This window comes from Suillus discolor, assembly GCF_016758755.1.
Source record: "Suillus discolor strain FC423 chromosome Unknown F5147scaffold_77, whole genome shotgun sequence".
In the NCBI taxonomy this organism is placed as follows: Eukaryota; Fungi; Basidiomycota; class Agaricomycetes; order Boletales; family Suillaceae; genus Suillus; species Suillus discolor.
Window position 1 is genome coordinate 187732 of NW_024541324.1, and position 18639 is coordinate 206370.

Genomic DNA, 18639 nt, shown 5'->3' on the forward strand with positions numbered 1-18639 from the left:
GATAAAACTTACTCTTCTCGTTCAACACCTACTTCGCCCACACTGATCTTTAACTATTCGCCATGAGCAACGGCAATCAATTAACGGACTCGAGCCCAGTTTTCCAGACACCACAACAGTTGTTCGCGGAAGCTCGGTATATTACTCATGTATATCGTACTCTCAAACACTGACTCTGGTATCCCATTTGTCCAGGTCCGACCGCCAAACAAAGTTCGTCGGTTTCTGAGCAAAGTCAAGGATGGTGTAACGAAGAAGATTCCTGTAAGTAGAGCAACCGAGTTTTATTGGGATCAGACTGAAATCATACACAAGCGCTGGATCCTGAACAATTTGCGCAGCCGCAAGCCTGTTCTCCCGAACGTTGACCACAAAGGCCCCTCGTCAACTCCGAAGATCAAGCCTGAGGTAAGTCACCGTTCAGTTTCTGCTTTCTCTCTCAATATCTTATGGTCGCACAGGTTCAGAATGCTCCATCTGGTGTGAAACAAGACGGTGATCCCCAATCGGCACTTCGGGACGCCAAAAAGGCTGTCAAAGGCATGAAAATACGTTCAAGGCCTGTAGAATCCAGGGCATTTGCCAACCAAAATGCATCAGGGGGTCTCGAGGACGCATGTAGTTTCCAGGACATGTATCTTCAACCCCTCAGGACATTCGACAATATTATCGGAAAGCTCGCGGATGTATGGGCCTATTCCTCTTGGTTGGAACAGAACTAATCTTATTCCGCAGGTACATCCATATGCAAAGATTGCACTAGGCGTCTTGTCTTGTGCTTCAAAGGTATGTTCGGTTCCTCTCTTGTCTTATCACCCGCTCACGAGTCATCGGTGCAGATGGTCATCGCCCAATCGGATCGCGACCGAGCAGTCCATTGTCTTGTCGACAAGTTGGATCAAGTTTATAACTTCATGATCCAAGACGAGACGCTTGACCACATTTCATCAATGCGTGATATCCTTGGACAGATCTCCCAGCAGACCCTTGAATGCGCTCGCTTCATTAGAGATTATTCAGAGACCAAGAGCTTCTGTGAGTCTTCAAGCTGTTGCACGTTCCACCCGCTCACTACCATTATAACAGGGAAGAGACTTGGGAAAGACGTTCTCACCGAAACAAATAATGAAATTCAACAGTACAGCGACGCGTTGGATGCCCTCATGCAAAGCTTCCGAGACCGAGTTGCTCGGGATGGAGCTATCTACACCCACCGTATAGGTGAGGATCTTACTTGTTCCTGGCGCAACAGCTATACATTCTTCTTCAGGCGAACTACTAGACCTCAGTGGTATAACTTATGCAGCGAATGCAGGGCTAGATACCAGGAAACAATGCCTACAAGGGACGCGCACGGAAACACTCTCCCAAATTACAGATTGGGTGAACAGCACTGGAGACGACGTTCCAGGGGTACTGTGGCTATCTGGCCCTGCAGGCAAGGGCAAATCAGCCATCGCCCACACGATTGCTAAGTGGTTCAGCGATGCGGGAGGGCTTGGTTCTTGTTATTGCTTCGACCGAGATCGAGAAGCCGACCGTCGCCACGAGAAGATATTCTCTACCATCGCGCGCGACCTGGCCGATCGTGATTGGGGGATGAGGCGGGCCTTAGCTGATACAGTTCAGAATGCTAATGCGCTCAAGACTACGGCTGACATCATTCAGCAGTGGCAGAAGCTTCTGATGGAACCAATACAGAAGCTCTCAGATTCAACCGTGGGGCCTGTCGTGATCGTGATCGACGCACTGGACGAGAGTGGGGCGGCCAAAACACGATGCGACCTTCTTCGCATTCTTTCCGGTAAACTTCAGAACTCTGCCGTTCCTCAAATCACGGAGCTGCCAAAGAACTTTCGGTTCATCGTCACCTCTCGCCCGCTCCGGGACATTCAGAAGGCGTTTGCGGGCGCTCAACACATTCGAAGGATTTCCATGGACGACATTCCATCAGAAGTCGCGGAACGCGATATCTATGCTTACGTGTCGAAGAAGCTGGAAGGGCTTTCGCATTTTGGGAGCAAAGAGTTCACAGCACTTGCCAAGAAAGCTGACGGTCTTTTCGAGTGGGCACGTCTTGCTTGCGAATCCATCGAAGCACCTCCTCCTGGCTTGTCTTCCGATCAGTCATTCAATGTCGTGGTGTCGCGCGATCCTGTCGTACGGGAGCGCCTGTTGTATGATATGTATGACTTCATTCTGACGCAGATCATGCCAAATGATAGATACACAAGCTTTGAGTCTCAGCAAACGCAACTAGCGGCGTTTCGTTTCGTGATGGGACAAATTCTTGGCACAGCCGAACCCCTCCCATTGAATTCCCTAAATGTCATGCGAAGCCATTTTTCAGATGAAAGTATGTGTTACGAAGTGACGGACATTATAGAACACATGGGATCCCTCCTCAGCGGCGCCACCGACCCATCCACCCCAATCCGACCTCTTCACGCGTCCTTCCGCGATTTCCTGACAAACCAATCATACAGCGGAGAGTTCTTTGTCGACATGCCGAAGGTTCAACGAGACCTTGCTTTCGCATCACTTGGAGTGATGAAAGATGAGCTTTCGTTCAATATCTGCGATTTAACATCATCCTATCTCCCCAACTCTGAAGATCCCGATCTGCGAGAACGAGTTGAGAAGCGCATCCCCCCACATCTATCCTATACCTGCCGATTCTGGCATTCGCACGTACAGGCCACTGACTTTGATCCAGAACTCGTCACAGAAATAAAATCATTCTTCGACCATGAGCGACTGTTCTTCTGGCTCGAAGTACTCTGCCTCATCGATGTCAATGCCCTCAGCGGTGCAGTCCCCGCTCTCAGCTGTGCAGTCCACGCCCTTCCGCTCATTGCCAAGTGGTTGAAGGTGAGCACACGGTTATCGAGTGTCAGAGGACATGCCAACTAATACGCAATCGCAATTGCAGGGTCATATCGGATACGAAGATGGCTTGTCTGCTGCAATGGACGTGCAGAGATTCATTCAAGTGTTCGGCGGCATCATCTTGCACAGCACACCTCATCTCTATGTATCGGCACTTCCATTCTCGCCCGTTAACGCTACGCTATCCAGAACATTTGTTCCACAGTTTCTGAAGTCTCTTCGTGTAGCATCCGGACGTGATATCAACTGAACAGCTGTTCAAACTGTGATTAGCGGACACGCGGGTTGGGTTGACTCAGTCTCATTCTCACTGGATGGGACTCGCATTGCGACTGGATCAAATGATCGCACTGTGCGGTTGTGGGATGCAGCAACGGGGCAGCCAGTAGGCGAGCCCTTGCTGGGGCATACTGCGTCAGTTACCTCAGTTTCATTCTCACCGGATGGGACGCGTATCATGCCTGGCTCGGTCGATCAGACCGTCCGGTTGTGGGATGTAAAAAAGCGGCAGGCTATTGGTGAACCCTTATCGGGGCATACTTCGTCAGTTAACTCAGTCGCATTCGCGCCGGATGGAACTCGCATCGTTTCAGGTTCATACGATAAGACTCTCCGGCTATGGAACACAGCAACGCGACAGCAGATTGGTAAGCCCTTGAAAGGGCATACTTCTTATGTTAATTCAGTCTCGTTCTCTCCGGATGGGACACACATCGTTTCTGGTTCGTACGATCAAACTGTCCGGCTGTGGGATGCAGGAACAGGGAAGCCTGTTGGTGAGCCCTTGGAGGGGCACACTGATTGGGTTTGGTCAGTCTCATTCTCGCCGGACGGAACTCGCATCGTGACTGGTTCTCGGGATAAGACTGTCCGGTTGTGGGACGCAGGGACGGGGAAGTTAGTGGTTGAGCCTTTCCTCGGGCACACCGACGATGTTAACTCGGTCTCGTTCTCTCCGGATGGGACTTGCATCGTTTCTGGTTTGGACGATAGGACAGTCAGACTGTGGGATGCAGTAACGGGGGAGAGTTCTTGGAGGGGCACACTAGCGATGTTTGGTCTGTCTCTTTCTCACCACATGGGACTCACATCGTATCTGGTTCAGAAGATAAGACTATCCGGCTGTGGGATATCGCAACAGGGCAGCCAGTCGGTGAGCCCTTGCGTGGGCACACTGCGGAGGTCAACTCAGTCTCATTCTCGCGGGATGGGACTCGCATTATTTCTTCATGGGACGGAACTGTCCGAGTGTGGCATGCGGTGATTGGGAAGTCACTGCAGGACCATACCGAAGAAGACTATTCACCATCATCCCCACACAGCAGTTGCATCCTACATCCAATATCGGCCATCTCCACACCCAACACTGCGCACGACGATTTCATTTCCTTCTCATCAAACCCGACGACACATGCACTGCGCGACACTGCTGAGCTACTCGCGGGCACCTCTCTATCATTTCATAATCCTTGGACTGCATCTGTGATACCCAGAGGTGTTGAGCTTGACTTGAGTTGCATGGCACATGGGACACGCTGGCAGCACTGTCGCAAGAAGTGAGCCTCCAGCATTCTCCGTTCATCAATTTGAGTTCCTGTAGATTGATTTGCAGAGACATTTGTCGAGTACGATATGGAGGGTACAGTTGATTCATTGTCTATTATATACGTAGCATTGTATAAGTCGTACGTTTGTACTAAGCCCCCAGATTTCTTTCAAATACTACTAAGCTGGTATCTGGTTAGTACTGCGAGAGACTCTCTTCAGCGTCGTGCTGGTAACAACATACAACCTCTACTATCGGCAACTCCGGCGCTATATACGGCCAAACACTGTCGCTAACCTGCCCGGGATCCCTACTACAACACGCGCTAAGATTGTTAGCTTCGCCGGCAACCAGCTTCGTGTTGCTCAGGCTAAGTGTATGAGTGTTGGAATTGTAATGGACGTCGGCCACGTAGATCTGTCCACCCTTCCAAGGCATGCCTGGCTGTTTCCATAACTGCCACGAGAGCTTATCACCAGAAGGGGAAAACATCGGTGCTGTGGCATAGAACTCACTTTCTGCGTTCTCGGTGGAAACCAAGGGCGCGACAGTGGCAGCTGAGGAGTTGACGACACAAAGAGAATTGCGCACGGTACGCGACGTATCGTTGGTATGGTCTTGTAAAATAGCGACGAGTAGATCTGTGTGGACTGGGTGTACACAGAAATATGCGTAGCGATAAAGCTTGTTTGGATCCTCTGCGCAGGGAGCGTAAGTACGGCGTTATAGTCCGAAGAATGTACCTAGGCACCTGGAGTGATTGGTTTGATATTCCTGTCTTTCGCGGCATAGATACGGAAGTCCGTGAAGTTTGAAGAGTACACAGTCCCATTATAAGCGATTGCAGAACCTGCAAGATATTCATGAACGCGCGTGCGTGCATTGAAGTCCTTGCCGAAGACTTCCTTTTGAGTCTTGTTGCTCATGAGCATGCATCGACCACCCTCCGATGCACGCTGTTCGATGTGGTAGATATCCTCTGTGACTGGATCTGCAAAGATGGTGGTCAAGGCGACACTCTAAAGTCACCAGGTAGATTAGTTTGAAATGCCGAGCAATTAGAGTTCATGTGAAAAACGTACATCTTGAGCAACAGCATCGGCTGTGATGTGAGACTCGCAAAGGTCATATGATGCGTATGTCTGAGCCATAGTATGATAAAACGTTAAGACGGTCAGTAGATGGGATGGTTGTGTGGGAGTAAGGTTGAAGAGAGGAGTTACATACCAACGAAGGCTTGAGCTTGGGTATTAGTTGTAGTATTTATGGTACACGCACCGCGTGCACGTTTCAGCATGTCCGTCACCTGAGTTCTGGCCTGACCTTTTTGGAACACGTTGATCATGATTCATTTTGCACGATAAACCTCCACATAATTCAGTCAGAACCACACGTAGAACCGGTACTCCGGACGTTCCAAATGGTTGTACAATGTGTACCGGCCAGTATATGTAGATAGTGACCGGCCGGAGGTGTGGTGGTGGTGGTGGCCGATACCTCTAGTTGGTGTGGCACTGTGGCTAGTATGTAGAGTGGGTGCTGGCCAGTCTGTAGGGTAGGTGCTGGCCAGTCTGTACAATGGGTGCTGGCCAGTCTGTAGGGTAGGTGCTGGCCAGTATGTACAATGGGTGCTGGCCAGTATGTAATGTGAGTGCTGGCCAGGTGCTGGCTGGTGCATAGTAGTGCTGCCGCGGTCCGGTCCAGAACCACGGTTCGAACCGGACTTTTGGTCCGGTTCTCTGTGGTTCGGTCCATGGTTCCCTCACCAGCCAGAACCGGACCGGAAAGCGGTTCTGGGTTCTGGACCTTCACTAGTGGTCCGGTTCTGGTTCGACTTTCCCGAACCTTCCCGAACCGTTCCTTGACCTTCGAATTCCCTCGACTTCGACACCAACCATGACGACGTCGGTGTCCATGTCGACATCAAAACACCGTCTTCGAGATTTGCATTATTTGTTAATCAGGCTACTGTTAGCCTTTTTGAAGGTAAGTACTAATCAATTTATTCTCAAGACTCTGACATATGTTTACCTATATCACAGATATCTACTTGTTCTAGTCTATATGCTTCCTGGATAGTCATGATCCTCCACCGGTTCTCAACTCTAACAGATCTCCTTGGATATTGTCGCTCTGTGGTGTTAGGCTATGTGCCATGCATAAAACGGGGTGCCGACCAAAAAACTGTGAGTTATTTGCCTGACGATGTCTGAAGACTGCTGTGCTCTGAACGAAGGTCGCAAATGGGAGGGCTCGTCTTGAGGCAGTGGTGAGTACTATTCAAACTTAAGTACCCTACCGGTCTCTAACTCCAGATGTATTCTTAGTTTGACAAATATTATCAAGCGCCTCCAGCCCCAGGACCACATCCCAAGGAGCCAGAGGCCACGTCATCAACAACGAAAGCTTCGATTCATTATGGTGCTTCCTGGATGCGCGACGCTATCATGGAACGTCAAGCTACAGACCATTGCATGCGCGATCCTCATCAAGAGCTCTCTGCATACCTTACTTCACCATTGGAGGAGACTGATGATGTTGTGGCATGGTGGGGTGTAAGTCAGCCCTCAAATTCATTGTTCCCCGCTTACATTCTTGATTAGTTACATTCGCTGCAGTACCCAACACTAGCTCGTGTTGCGCGTGATTACCTGCCCATTCAAGGCAGTTCCGTTCCCTCTGAACACGCTTTCTCCAGCGCAGGCATCACATCAACTCTGCGCCGCAACGCACTCGCATCATCCACTTTCTCTGCACTACAATTGATGAAGGCAGCCTATAAGAATGGACATGTGTCAGCAGCAGTAGAGGCAGAAGGGTATGCAGTTGGTATGCAGTTAGACTAGCTACCCAATGTCATGTAGATGTCTTGTGAATGTTTTTTCTGTTGCTTGAAAAGTTTTCGGTTTGGTTCGCGTTCGGACCAGACAAGAACCGGACCGGACCATTGAGAACCGTTCTCAATGGTCTGGTTCTGGGTTCGACAATTTTAAAGAACCGAACCATGGTTCGGTTCTTGGTTCTCGTCAAGGACCCTCTGAACCGGACCGAACCGGACCACGGCAGCACTAGTGCATAGGGTAGGTATTAGCTGATGCCTAGAGTGAGTGCTGGCCAGTGTATAGGGATGATAGTGTGAGAATTGGGTCTTTGTCATGCAAAAGTACACATGCAGAATGGGGGTTAGACAATTGCACATAGTAAGCATGCAAGTTGAAGGTGGTGTCCAAGAGCTACCCTACCACTTTTAAGGCAAGAAATACTATATTAGGACTATAAGTTGTAGATATCATCCTGGCCGACTTGCACATAAATAAAAAAAACAACTAGCTTGCCAATCAGACTTGTTTTTTACTATTATAATTAGAATAATACAAGCAAAAATACAGTACAGTATGAGCTGTAGAAGGTGTTCTGGCCGATGTCTACATAAGGAAAATCAGTCCGGCCGGACCATCAGTACACCATGTAATTGGATACAGTATGCTGTAGAAGGTGTTCTGGCCGATGTCTACATGAGGCAAAGCAGTCTGGCCGGACCATCAGTACACCATGTAATTGGGTACAGTATGCTGTAGAAGGTGTTCTGACCGATGTCTACATAAGGAAAATCAGTCCGGTTGGACCATCAGTACACCATGTCTATTATATTCCTGCCACATACTTCAGTTAGAATAGTCTAGGAATACAATTGTTAAGTGACTACAACCATTTTGTCCTTGAATGAATTTTCTGCATTCACTAAAAACCTTCCCCACAGGAGCACCTGTCGTTGTGCATAGGCTTGATGACCATGCTTTGTGGCTTCATGGTATCTTCGTTCCCATTCTTCCTTCTTGTATCTAAACCAACCCACTGTCCACCCCATCTCATGTTGAACCAAACTCAACTCCTCCTCCCACCTTTGCCATCGAGCCTTAGCTTTCAACCAATTTAGCCTGTAGACTGATACTTGTCATGTAATAATGAATGAATATGAAACATGACTCACATTCATCCATCCATACATCTTCAGGAGAATCATGACCATTGTTCACCCTCCAAAACCAAGCTAGTCTGTCTGATCCCTGCCCATATCTGTTCTCCTCAGTGACTTCCTTGTTTACATTAAGCTGACTCGGCTGAATCTCTTGATAAACATTCTTCAGAGTATCTTCATCTACTCCTAGTCTCTGCAGTGCATTCCTGGCCCTCTGATAGCTTCGAACACACTGATCGATTTTGATCTGACATCGTCGAGCTTCTTGCTTTGACCTGGTACCCACCCACGTGGAATCTGCACTTCTAAAATGTTGACGGTAAATTATGGCTTTGTGGCCGAGAGCCTGCTGTAACTTTTCCAAGCAATCATTTGCCTGACCCTGCCATAACTGCAGTTCTTCGGCTTGTAGAGAACCTAGGCCAAGGGCTAAAGCATTGTCGTGAGGTATTGATGATGGCATCCAGATCCGCATGGCTTCTGCAACAACTTCTTCACAGATTTCTTCAGAAGTCACTTTGGGATCTGCTGCTTCCCTCTCTTCTTCCTCCATATCTGCAGTACAAAATCTGACGTCATCCATGTGCTCCGTACCTGTGTCAACTTCGATGCCTTCTGTCATGGCATCAGCCATTTCATGAAATTTCGAGATCCTTGCTGCCAGTTTTTGTCGTTTTTCTTCAACTACTGCCTTTTGAGTGGCAGATGCATCTTTGGGAAGCTTTCAAATATCTCCCCTCAAAGCATCCCTAAAGCAAAATTGAGATGTACCTTAAATGAAGGTGATATAATGACATACTGAGCATTCTCCAAATTGATACCACTGGTGAGTAAAGATATTGATCCTCGTTTGCTAGTATTAGCATATTCTGTTTCGGTTAATTTTAGCCGAATTTCTGCCATTGTTGGGGCTTCCAATCACCGCATCAGAATGAACAGCATGTGAAAATGAAAAGAACCTAGGAACAACTCACCTTTATCTATTTGTAGTTGGTATATGTCAAGATGCTCTCCACATTGTTCCATAGCTCGTTTTTCATCTTTCTCCCATGAGGAGACTTTACTGACTTCCAAGGAATGTGTGAGCTCTTGGAATGGCACCTTAGTGTCATCGATGCCCTTATTGGCACGTTTGTACTTTTGCAAGAGCGTCTTAACTGTATGTGCCGTTTAACTGATTTTTAATTGATTCCAAATATAGGCACTCACCAATTTGGACAAGTTTTTTCCAATTTGAGTTATGCATGTGATCATCAAGGATTTCTTGACGGTGGGCTTGGCTCATAGAACGTGCTGTTGGAGAAATCTTATTGAAGGGAGCCCAGAGTGTCTCTAGAATTTCCCCATCAACCTGCCCAGCTCCTACAATAAAGTTCAGGCTGTATCTGGGAAAACAAGCAAGCTTGTGAGCGCTGAGATGAAATTTTCCCACTGCAACCACAATCTCTGTGTCATCAGGGAGGGTCAAGCTAGAGCAGTTGTTGACACGTTCTGAAAAATGAAGACTCCACTGGCAGCCCACATCATAAATTACCAGGGAGTCATTGATTCCTCTTGCAGCATGCTTAATAGCATTGCATATGGAGTAATCTATATTCATGTGGCTTGAAGTGATTTTGTCATCAAGTCGGTCAATCAGTAGTATATTACAGCTGTTTGCAAAAAGGTTGACAGTATCGACATTTTGAGAAAGAACAAAACAAATAAATATTAGCCACATACATAGGGTCAAATAACACGCGCGTCGCGCATATACTTGCAAACGCTTGACGCACGCATATACTCACAACAATGGACTCGATATTCACGGACAGCTTCTCTAGTGATGGTGAACTATCAATGGCAGAAGATGACGACATGTTGCAGTCTTCCTCCATGGACTCTGGGAAGCAAACTGTTGTTGCAGACGAAAACCCTGACAGGTCAGAACCAGTGGACGTACTCGACAAACGTGGACCTGGCCGCCCACGAAAACAAAAAGAAGGTATGCCATGTTCACCACAGGCTTAGGGTGTCAGGACTGTCATGAATATCCTTCGCTTAGCTCCTCCTGCACCTCAAAATGTCATGATTTCATATTCCCTCGTCATGTACTCATTTGAACAGATGAAGAAACCAAAGACGAAGAGGAGCGAAGAGACTGCGATCATCAAGCTCTACCAGGACGAACCCTTCGATACCCTCAAGGCCCAGATACTCAAGTGTATATCCGAGAGCCTGAAACCAAAGAAGCTCGATTACGACGACTACAAGATAATGTTCACCATTCTTCGTCATCAAACAGTGCCACTATCCCTCAAAAAAACTGCCGAGTATGAACATCTTGTCGAGTGTGCTGTCAGAATGAAGACCCCTGCCATGAAGCTTTTGATCGAAGCATTGAAAGACCAGACAGCAGTTCGTGTAAATATGTGCATATATGCTACTGATCTTGTGATGGTTTTGTAGTCGAAGAAACGGAAGAATGGCGATCCAGAAGGGGATGGTGCGAAGGCCAGTGACACTGGTGACACCAGCCAATCAAGTGGCTCCGACAGCGACGGCCAGAAGCGAAAGAAAAAGAAAAAGAAGGTAGCTGAATCGTGTCGTGTTTCCCGCATCATGTTTTGAAGTTATCAATACTCAATTTTTTCGAACAGAAGAAGCTGGTCAAAGAACTTCCTCTCAACATCGAGCTCTCTGCCCAGATCAAACTTTTGCAAAATCGCTATACCTGCAACAAGCCTGGCTGTCTCACGTCTGGTTATTGTTATATCCTACCGGATAACAATGCTCATTTCACGCTAAGCCATCGGCACTTGAGCGTGTGGGCCGCTGCTTTGGTAACACGAGGTAATGATGTGGAGAGTGCACTCGCTGAATAGTTTGTTGTTACTAGGCTGCAAAACCACCTATCACGACACTCGACAAGCCACCGAACCATAAGGAATTCGATACATTGTCCTCTAACCTCTTGTCGAACTCTGCACCCTTGATCCAGCGACGCCTTGCGGAACGGAACACTGCTCAATCTACTCCAGACCCATCCACATTGACTGTTCCGACAATCAATTTCAACCTTCCTAACGACATTTTTTCATTCTTACAGCCTGCATCAGCACCCTTGCCAACCACTCCTGGTCGAACCAATGCTCTCGTCAATAGTGCTGATATGCCTGTTCTTCCTGTCTCTGCTTGGCCTGGCCCTGACTTGTCTCTTGCGAACTTCTGTGCTGTGTATGACCTATCTCCGGACATCCATGCCAAGCTCACGGAAAACGGATATACAGGAACACGGACCATCAGATACATTGTCGTTTCGGAGCTGAAAGAAATGGGATTCAAGAATGGCGAGATTGCGGCAATGAAGGATGCAGTTGCACAGTGGGCTAATGGAGAGATGTGAAGCCCAGCGTGTCGAGAACCAGACCATGAATTGAGTACATAGATTTGTATTGCTGTCATACTTGTATCAAAAGTGTTCTGATTGGACTTGATGTAATTTTACTGCTCTGCTGTCACTAAAAGTATCCTGCGTGAATGAAGTACCCTGCTGCATCAGACATCGTAACAATACTCATGGCTTCATACATGTCAAATATAATACTATTGGATGCAAGGAAGTAGTCCTGATAGCGACGGATGAAGGCCTTAATCTTTGAAAAAGCTTCTTCGATTGGGTTCAGATCTGGGGAGTAGGGTGGGAGATACTCAAGGCGAACACCTATCCCCAATGGTTCAAAAACTCATCTAGATCAGACATGGTGACTCACCATAAGCTTCGATCAATTCCGCAACACCCTCTCCATGATGTATTTTCGCATTGTCCATTATGAGGACGGACAAAGGTCCAGGATAAGGTGAACACATTGGCAACTAAGTTGTGTCAGCTTCGCAGTGCTTGCCAGAGTTAGAATCAGTGACATACCACCGTAGATTGAAGGAACTCGAGATATTTGACTGTGGTGAATGAGCCTTCGACAACACTCGAAGCGGCAATGCCATCTACAGTCAGAAGTCCTAGTCCAGAGACACGCTGCCCACGAACAAAGACCTGATGGCTACATGCATGCTGGCCTGTAGCTGCTCGTCCACGCAGCCGCCCTGCAGTACGCTCATCTTTGGATGTTTCGTCAAGGAAACCAAGCTGCTCTGGTGAATATTGGCTCATGCGAATGAGAAAGTTCATCCTCTTCTCCTCATTCCTCTCCTTCGCGATCTGCTTCAGTTTCTTGAGAAAAATGCCGACGCGTGTTAGTTCGTGGTGGATGGTAGTATAGTGTATAGAGATGAAGTGATTGGTATCGAGAAGTCGAAGGAGCTCATCTAAGAACCATTTGGGGCGATGGTGAACAAGACAGACGAGATATAGTACATCGTCGCAATGAAGGGTACGAGGACGACCACGAATACCAAATGTATGCCTAACAACGTCTCCAGTTTCAGGCCAGAGCTTGAGGATCCGCCAGAACGTGCTTTCTGAAAATCCGACACAAGCAAGAATGTCTTCGAGTGCAAGATGTTGATGCTCGTGAAGATTGATTGCAGCTAGTTTGACGTCGCGACTGATTTTCCGATACATGATGGTCAATTTGTGATGTATGTATGTGGCTATTATTTATTTGTTTTGTTCTTTCTCAAAATGTCGCTACTGTCAACCTTTTTGCAAACAGCTGTAAGTAGTCGTTCAGTACAAGGACATCGTAACCAAAGCAGAACGAGAATGCAATGTAAAGCGTAGCGTGCGTGCATGGACGTGTAAGACAGGACAAGTAGCAATATAGTGTAGCAGTGCATAAGACATAGTGCTGCCGCGGTCCGGTCCAGAACCATGGTTCGAACCGGACTTTTGGTCCGGTTCTCCGCGGTTCGGTCCATGGTTCTCGCGCCAGCCAGAACCGGACCGGAAAACGGTTCTCGGTTCTAGATCTTCCCAAACGGTCCAGTTCTGGTTCGGCCTTCCCGAACCATTCTGAACCCTTATCGACTTCCACTTCGACAACTGTCGTCTTCGGGATTCACGTTGTTGATTAATCAAGCTACATTTAGCCTTTTCGAAGGTAAGCACTAACTAATTAAACTCTCAAGTCTCTCACCCGCTCACCTCTATAACAGGAGGTTCTATTCATTGAGGACCGGCTACAACACTGTGCAGGACTACCTTTTACTGGAGGTGGATGTGTTAGGCGCGGTCAAGGTGGATTTTGGAGGGATTGTGTCTTGCGCTATGCTGCAGAGGTGCGTATTTGTGCTCTGAATGCTGATGGCTCCCTCGAGGGCCAGCACCCATCGCTACCAGCGCACGACCCATCACACGCCACACCACCTGCGCCTATGTTGATGCCCGCCACCTCACCGCATCCCCTCTCACTCGCTTGCTGTTCTTTCTGGCTGGCTTTTGCTGGCTCGCTCGCCGTGTCTCACTCACCCACTGTCTCTTGCTCACTGTCTCACACACCCGCTGGCTGCTCTCGCCCACTGTCTCTCACCCCACTGTCTCTCACCCTCCGTCTCTCTCACTCACCCACTGTCTCTTGCTCACTGTCTCACACACCCGCTGGCTGCTCTCGCCCACTGTCTCTCACCCCGCTGTCTCTCACCCTCCGTCTCTCACAGCCTGCCTCGATGACCTACTTTCGGATACAAAGGTGAATCGATATGCATGTCTCATTGCATATTCTCACAACTGAATGTGCTCTGCTAGGCCAACAAGTTGGCACTCCATGTACGGGACACGCCACATGTTGACAACACCACCGGGAAAGTTGGTCCCGTTTTCTGGAATGTAGCTCTTGGTGGCGCAATGGTCTCATTCGAGTTTTGGGCTACTCAGTGAGTTCTCTCTGGCATGCTTTGTGGAGCTCATGTATGTGTAATGTTCCCACCGGTCGCGTCATATTTTGGATCGAACCTCTCGTGCCAACCCAACTCCCAGTACCCTCTCACTTCCTTTGGCACCCTCTCGCTACCTTTGGAGCCCTCCCGCCATCAAGTTGACAAGTTCAGCGCCCTCTCACTACCTTCAGCATCCTCCCGCTTAGCACATCCAATGCCACCAGCACCATGCGCAAACGCACAGCGCATGTAGACTCGACTTTGGTTCGGTTCGGGTTCGGACATTTTGTAGAACCGAACCGATGGTCCGGTTCTTGGTTCTCGTCTAGGACCCTCCGAACCGGACCACGGCAGCACTAATAAGACAGTACAAGTAGCAAGCATAAAGACAGGCAACACAAGCAAAATCGACATCCTAATGTCAAGTGCACAATGAAACAGCAGAATGAGCATTTGCGAGATTGGTTCGAGCCTTTTTGGAAGCCCGGGGTGCCATGGTAGATGGGGCAGACCGTTTGAATGTGCGAGAAGTGGATGGGACTACATTCTCCTTGTCGTGCCCATCCCCGGGTATGCTGAATGGTTGCCACTTCTCTTTCGGTATGTTTGCGCTGGCCTGCTCAAGTTCAGTAGTAAGCTGCATAGCCTTCAACGCACCCATCAGCACAGGGACACCGCCTGCTCTGCATCCAGGTATGGAGTACTCCTCATGTTCATGGAGGATATGTATGATATTACCGCGCATGACTTTCATCACGTGTTCCCAAAAATCACGTCCAAGATGTCTCGTTTAGCGGATAATATCTTTGGATGAGCATGTTTCATTTGAATGACTATCTATAGCTGTTCTACACTAGTAAAAATACCCCCTTTTCAGTACTCAACAAACGATTTCATCATGATTTGAGGCCGCTGGCGAGAAACTCAAAACACATGTTGTGAAAGTTCAGGTGGCTGTACTTTAAGGTTTTGATGCTTATCTAACGACGAGCTCTGTGTTCGGGATTCTCCTTTTGCACACCTCTTGCTTGGTACCAGTGTAAACTGGAAAAGTGACTTGCACTACCACTGCTAAGGTGCGTGACGCACCTGCGATGGCCACTTTGATTGATCTCTGATCTCAGCAAGGACTCTGGTTTCTCATCAATATTAGGTGCCCAAGCCACAATGCATGAGGTTGCTCGCCCTCGACCTTCGATTTATTTGTGAATGAAGTCCTATGGAAGGTGAGTACTTTATTACAAAGTGCAGTGCTGCCACTCCCCCTTCATTAGCGCATTTCCTGGCATGTAACGTTTCATGATCAGTGTCCTGATCCGCATGTTGCTGTCCTTCATTGGAAGTGCCGGTAAATGCAGTATTCTTGAAAAATTGACAGATACGCAGACTTTGATAGGGCCGATAGGTGGACGATATCTATTCCAATGATGCGCGTGCATGGTCCATGTTTTTTTTTCAAACTTGACGTCATTTCTAGATGCCCCGAACAAAGGACGTGATCGACCACGTATTAGTGTACACAAATACTACGGGACTTTTCCACCAGACAGGTTGTCGCGTGATGCGCGAGATAGCATTGAACGATGTCATTGCCCTCACGATAGGCTTCCTGGTACGTAGTAAGACAAACCTTGCGGATCATAGTTACCCTTCCTTTCACCGATGTACGGAGGAAGATACGTTCCTTAGGACAGCATGCTGGATGTAAGTTGTGTCAGTCAGCCTAGTGCATCGCGATGCCATTTCAACCATGTGATAGATAACCTAGGTTGGGCCACATCAAGGACGGGAGGGGTAGTTGGACATGACATTGTCAGAGCACTACGAGAGGAAGCTGAGGAACGCCGGGTGGTGCGCGCCAAATGGATACCTGCATAACGGTATGCGCCTGAGCTACAGATATAGTAAATATTGGTAGGCGATGATAACTTGGGGAAGCATGATGCTATCAGATGGCGTGATCGACGATACGAATCCTGTGAAACTGGTGTTTCCTTCAAGTGAGGGAGCTGCAGAAACGAATAGGTAGCGTACATTGCAAACAGAGGTGACGAGTTGTCTGGTATCAATATCGTACGTCAAAGACGGCCCGAAATACATCACAGAAAGTAGGTAAAGCAAATCAACAAGAATCCGTCGAGATGAAGGCATGCGACTCGTGAAGGATGAGGAGATCTAATGATGACCGTCTGTGTATTCAGGAGAGAGACAACAGAGAAAGAGCCAGAAGCGAGTCCAGAGTCCAGCCCGTCTTATCATTGCATCTGGGCGCGAGGTCGTTGAGGTCGTGGCTATGCCAGTAGCACCGCCAACGGGAGGTGTGGTAGATGAACCAGAGATTGCAGCCTGTGGTTGCGAAGATGACTGTGCGACATTGGGATTTGGAGGCTGTGAGCCACTGGCAGTAGAGATCTTCAGGGGAAATAGCTTTTTCCGTTTCTCCCTCGCGCAAGCATTTCTCTACGTGAAATTAAGTGGTGTATGACGATCAAGGAAGAGAAGGAACATACACGTAGTCCCGGCGCACATGGGACCTCGGCGACTGCGGGACTGGGTCCTTGAAACCCAATGTCTTCATCTCTTTGTCTGTGCCATTTCAAAATGTTTCGAGCCCAGTCGAGAGGAGATGATGGTGATGTAGCACGAGCACTGGAGCAGCTGCGGTTGCGGTGGAATAGACGACTGAGAAGCGTGCTGCCTGGTGATACTGAGGAGTTTCGTGCAGAGGACTGAGAACATGCCAGAGGTCAGGAAAACAAAATCGAATTGATGATGAATCGTGATGACATACATGGGAACGATTTGGTAGAACTCCATCGAAACAATCGTGGGGTGGCCGATAAGCAGGCGGACGTCGTTGAACCGGAGGTTGTGTAGCACTAGTCTAGAGCATATATGTTGAGAACAACAAAATCTTTTTATGAAGGTGTCACATACATCGAGGACTGATTGGTTGGCCTGTCAGAGCGCATTCAGTTGTGAGGATATACATCATTAAGACGTGCACATCAACTCGCCTTTGAATTCAAAAGTGGGTCGTCGAGGCCGGCTTCTGTAACAATCGCAGCGACATCCCATGTGTACACGTTTGTATCATTGCAGCCAGTGGCTAGTAGCTTTCTATCTTCCGAAAACGATATGGAGTCAACCCAGTCTGTGTGCTGGAGGGGCGTGCCGATGGGTTGTCCATTGTCGAGGTTCCACAATTGCGCTGTACTGTCGTGTGATGCGCTTGCGAGGATGCGCTCATTTGGTGATATTGCCATGGCCCAGACAAAGCAAGTGTGCGCTTCCAGTAGTGCGGTTTGCTTCCATGTTTTGGTGTTCCATATTCTAATTGAGTGATCGTGTGACCCAGAGATAAGAGTTTTTCCGTCCTTGGTCCAAGCCAGGCAACCCACTAGCCATTTATGTCCTTTGAGAGTTGCGACAAGCTCGCCTGTCTTTGTGTTCCAGATTTTGATGGAGCTCTCCATAAGTTCATAATTTGGAGTCCAGGGCCCATCCTTTCAAGTTTCCACCAGTCGCGATCATGGACATGTCTGGTGAATAGACGACTGCCCACACGTCAATGTGCCCAGTCTTGATTCGCTCGAGGATTGTGATTGTCTCTCCGCTTTCCACGTCCCATTGCCTTGCTGTCCCATCTTCACATCCGCTTACCACTCTTCGACTATCTCGACTCCAGCAGACCGACCACACTCGTCGTGTATGCCCTATCCATTTAGCAATGACCTTGCCTGTGTCAATATCCCACAACCTCACTGCACCATCAAAACTCCCGCTAACCACTTTCTTCCCGTCCGGAGACAACGCTATACTCTCCGCTCCACCTTCTCCGTCTCTCCAGTCCTCTCCTATCTGCTTCCCGCTCTTCAAGTTCCACACTCGGAGCGAGCCGTCACTTGAACAAGTGATGATTTGCTGTCCACCTGGCAGGTGTATCACACCTTTCACCCTTTCGGTGTGCCCTTTGAATTCTTGGTGGGGTGTTATTGCTGATGTCTCTTTCGTTTTAGCAGTGGATGAGGCCATATTTCAGAATTTTCACTTGAGTACAATTCCGTCTCAGCTTTCATCAATCAATTTCAGAATCATCACTTACGAGGGTTTCTCAGCAGCGATAGGCAGGCAGCGGGGAATGATGGTTCTGGTGGTCAAGTCAGAACTAAATCTACTGCTTCCTGGCACGTTTTTGTACATGCTGTATTCCGGTGTTCGCTTCACAGCCTATATACAGCATAGGCTGTGCACCTAAAGCGCCTAATCATCCACATGATCACATTCCATTAAGCTTCAGTTCATGATCACCGACGGCTCGAAATACATCAGAGGGAGTGAATAGAGCACAACAACAAGAGAGATATAAAGGCATGCGACTGGTGAAAAATAAGAAATCTAATGATGACTG

The 18639-nt window shown here is 48.3% G+C and overlaps 5 protein-coding genes across 5 annotated transcripts; 3 read left to right on the top strand and 2 right to left on the bottom strand.

Annotated features, from left to right (window-relative positions):
• Positions 1 to 62: 62 nt before the first annotated feature.
• On the top strand, positions 63 to 1133 carry F5147DRAFT_763842 (uncharacterized protein; the record flags this gene model as incomplete). The annotated part of the gene is made up of 7 exons (XM_041440664.1): positions 63 to 149; positions 196 to 264; positions 316 to 408; positions 462 to 686; positions 736 to 786; positions 840 to 1035; positions 1087 to 1133. Coding segments are annotated over 7 exons (768 nt in total), but the record flags the coding sequence as incomplete, so codon positions are not given.
• Positions 1134 to 4391: 3258 nt separating this feature from the next.
• F5147DRAFT_406607 (uncharacterized protein) lies at positions 4392 to 5699 on the bottom strand. Its single transcript, XM_041429639.1, has 3 exons — positions 5518 to 5699; positions 5187 to 5454; positions 4392 to 5133 (listed from the first exon to the last, which is right to left on the bottom strand). The coding sequence occupies exons 1-3, from the start codon at positions 5584 to 5586 to the stop codon at positions 4631 to 4633; spliced, it is 840 nt and encodes a 279-aa protein (XP_041287693.1). The 5' UTR covers positions 5587 to 5699; the 3' UTR covers positions 4392 to 4630.
• Positions 5700 to 8129: 2430 nt separating this feature from the next.
• On the bottom strand, positions 8130 to 10014 carry F5147DRAFT_584905 (uncharacterized protein; the record flags this gene model as incomplete). Its single annotated transcript, XM_041431820.1, has 5 exons — positions 8130 to 8380; positions 8427 to 9135; positions 9186 to 9325; positions 9389 to 9571; positions 9624 to 10014. 5 exons carry the CDS (start codon positions 10012 to 10014, stop codon positions 8130 to 8132), a joined length of 1674 nt encoding a protein of 557 aa, XP_041287694.1.
• A 425-nt stretch (positions 10015 to 10439) lies between these two features.
• On the top strand, positions 10440 to 11799 carry F5147DRAFT_584865 (uncharacterized protein; the record flags this gene model as incomplete). Its single annotated transcript, XM_041431817.1, has 4 exons — positions 10440 to 10817; positions 10908 to 11003; positions 11054 to 11236; positions 11293 to 11799. 4 exons carry the CDS (start codon positions 10440 to 10442, stop codon positions 11797 to 11799), a joined length of 1164 nt encoding a protein of 387 aa, XP_041287695.1.
• Positions 11800 to 13658: 1859 nt separating this feature from the next.
• On the top strand, positions 13659 to 14059 carry F5147DRAFT_719497 (uncharacterized protein). Its single transcript, XM_041438750.1, has 2 exons — positions 13659 to 13897; positions 13994 to 14059. The coding sequence occupies exons 1-2, from the start codon at positions 13728 to 13730 to the stop codon at positions 14043 to 14045; spliced, it is 222 nt and encodes a 73-aa protein (XP_041287696.1). The 5' UTR covers positions 13659 to 13727; the 3' UTR covers positions 14046 to 14059.
• The last annotated feature ends 4580 nt before the right edge of the window (positions 14060 to 18639 follow it).